We start from the raw sequence: 2,349 nt of genomic DNA, 5'->3' as shown, positions 1-2,349 counted from the left end.
AGACGTGAGAGCTGCCAGACAGGCGCGCACACCGAAACTCCCGAAGCCAAACGCCTCGAAAGACCTCCGAACGACACCCCAGCAGCAGGGGCGGCGGACGCGCCACCTCTACGCAGGCAAAAGAGGGAACAAAATAAACGCAAAGCGCCAACAGACTGACCCACCGCCACCGACGCGACGGATCACTCCACAGTTGCTGACGGATGCCCACTGAAGGAAGGGTCGATAGGAAGCCAAAACATGTCCCCGCTCAGGGGTGACCAAGCGGCCAAAACTAGGGGCTTGAACTGAAACACCGGGTCTGCAACAATGACCGCTCCACGAACCCAGGTCGCCGACAGCAGAGAAAACGGACAAAGAAAAGACACAGACCTAATACGACAAACAACAAACACAAGGCCGCGAAATGGAGACACACGAACCCATTCAGCGCCAAAAGAAGTACTCGAACTTAGTCCAGAACCAGCGGTGTTGGAACCGGCGGTACCATCGGATATCAAACAAAGCAAAACCGCTCCGAAATCAGGGGAATTCCAATCGCTGGTGACACAACACGATGAAAAAACCAACTACCTGCACGGTGCCTTCCGAGCGCACACCTTCGCACAACAAATTCCTTCCTATTTGCTCGTCGTAACTGCGTGTCCGCTCCCCTGCACAATATGCAATTAAGGCGCTACCTCATTGGAGGTCCCATTGCCCCTACAAGATATTATGAGCCCCCAGGGGGGGCATGAAATGCTAGGAAAGCGCACCTCGGGGGCACACGACCCCGCAATTGCACCACCACACTGACCGACCGAGTGCCATGCGAAAGCGCCCACACTACGACTGCACCCGCACTGCCAGACCTGCCAGGAAGGGGGGGAGATAGGTGCTCGACCCTCCCTCATCCGGCACAAACAGCTCCGTATTCGAAGGCAGGAACACAAGGTCAACCGCCAACTCCATAAACTGTTGCCACCAAGGTTGGGCCGTCCAGTACGGCACGACTAGGAAAGACACCCTAGCACTGCTTGAGTGCACGTGTTTTCCACACTAATTAAGACAACACGCTGCTGAAAGAACGGAAGAAAGGACTCTAATGCAGGATGGACAGCGTGCAACTCCTTCCAACTGACGTGCTCATAGAGCTCTGGTGCCGACCAATAACCGCGCGCCACACGATCATGCAGGACCGCGCCCCACGAATGGCGCGATGCATCAACTGAAAGCTCAACTGCAGCAGGACCCTGGTGAATAGCCACGAGCATTGGTGGGTAGGGATGTCCGCCCACCACCCAAAGTCACGTAACGACCCACGGGGCAAGCACACTCGACCAGGATAACCAACCGGTTGCTTCACATCATCGTAACAATTGCGGAGAAATAAGAGAGCTGGAGTAAGGGCCAATTTGATGCTCTGTGCAAAACTACAAAACTTAGCCAGCTCGCACTTCTGCACCAGACGCTGATTTTTCTTTGCCGTGATCCGCAACCCGATCGCCAGCCACCACAATTTTGCGAGCTTTTGCTTAGTCACCTCAAACACACCAGCTGCCGTATTGACAGTAATGCCTAAGTGATACACTGACTGCGACGGCTCCCACTGGCACTTGGTGGGATGACATGACAAACCCAAAAACTCGATCATCTCACGCACCCAGCGTGCGCAAAAACGTGCTTGCTCCTCGGAAGTAAACATGATTAGGAAATCATCCAAATACGGTAGTACTCGCGCACCCGGACGTGAAGGACGCCCTGTCTGGGAAACGGGAAAAAACTGGTGGGGCGAGAGCAAGGGGCGAGGGACACTTGTGACCCTTGCCCGCCGCAGCCAAAGAATCCCGCCAAATACGCACCACATTGTGCATGTACTGCTGAAGCGACGGTGTCTCTCTGGGACCTAGCAGACACGGCCAAGAGTAATTGGCCGTTACACGTAGTCTGGAGGTCCGCGACCTGCCACCGATAGCCCCTTGCTTGGGCGTAAACATATTGAGTCTGAGGTGCTGTTTCCGACACAGCAGGGGCTTTAAGGTAGCCTGTCCTGACGGGCGGCCTGTCAGTATTCTAGCACCTTGACAGCCGCCAGTCATAACAGCCTGACGTGGGGCCTTTCGCAGGCCACGGGGCGACACGGCACACCCCCTTCACACGAACATGCCCCCTCGAGTCGCACCAGGGGCCTGACTGCAAACTGCTAGTACTGACGAGCTCGCTCGGCCACCAAGTCCGCGGTCCAGGCCGGCTGCTCAACGCTCAGCAGACACAATCGCAGCTTGCCAGCCTTCTGCCTGTTGGCTTTGCGGTCTGGTACCACAGTCCAAACACACACGGAAAACAGCACGGCACAGCACCTTATGCCCT

The 2,349-nt window shown here is 56.0% G+C and overlaps 1 protein-coding gene across 1 annotated transcript in view; it reads right to left on the bottom strand.

The window, feature by feature from the left end:
* The window catches only part of VOLCADRAFT_101016 (uncharacterized protein), a gene marked incomplete at both ends in the record, with an annotated part of 5,386 nt that extends 3,410 nt beyond the window's left edge, over positions 1 to 1,976 (bottom strand). Inside the window, 4 exons of the mRNA XM_002959485.1 lie at positions 165 to 210; positions 756 to 851; positions 1,334 to 1,762; positions 1,842 to 1,976. Coding sequence (XP_002959531.1) covers positions 165 to 210; positions 756 to 851; positions 1,334 to 1,762; positions 1,842 to 1,976 — 706 coding nt within the window. The remainder of the gene's footprint in view (positions 1 to 164; positions 211 to 755; positions 852 to 1,333; positions 1,763 to 1,841) is intronic.
* Between the last annotated feature and the right edge of the window lie 373 nt (positions 1,977 to 2,349).

Source organism: Volvox carteri (genome assembly GCF_000143455.1).
Source record: "Volvox carteri f. nagariensis unplaced genomic scaffold VOLCAscaffold_289, whole genome shotgun sequence".
In the NCBI taxonomy this organism is placed as follows: domain Eukaryota; kingdom Viridiplantae; phylum Chlorophyta; class Chlorophyceae; order Chlamydomonadales; family Volvocaceae; genus Volvox; species Volvox carteri.
Note: the sequence above shows the minus strand (reverse complement) of the source record. Positions and strands in the feature narration are given on the sequence as shown.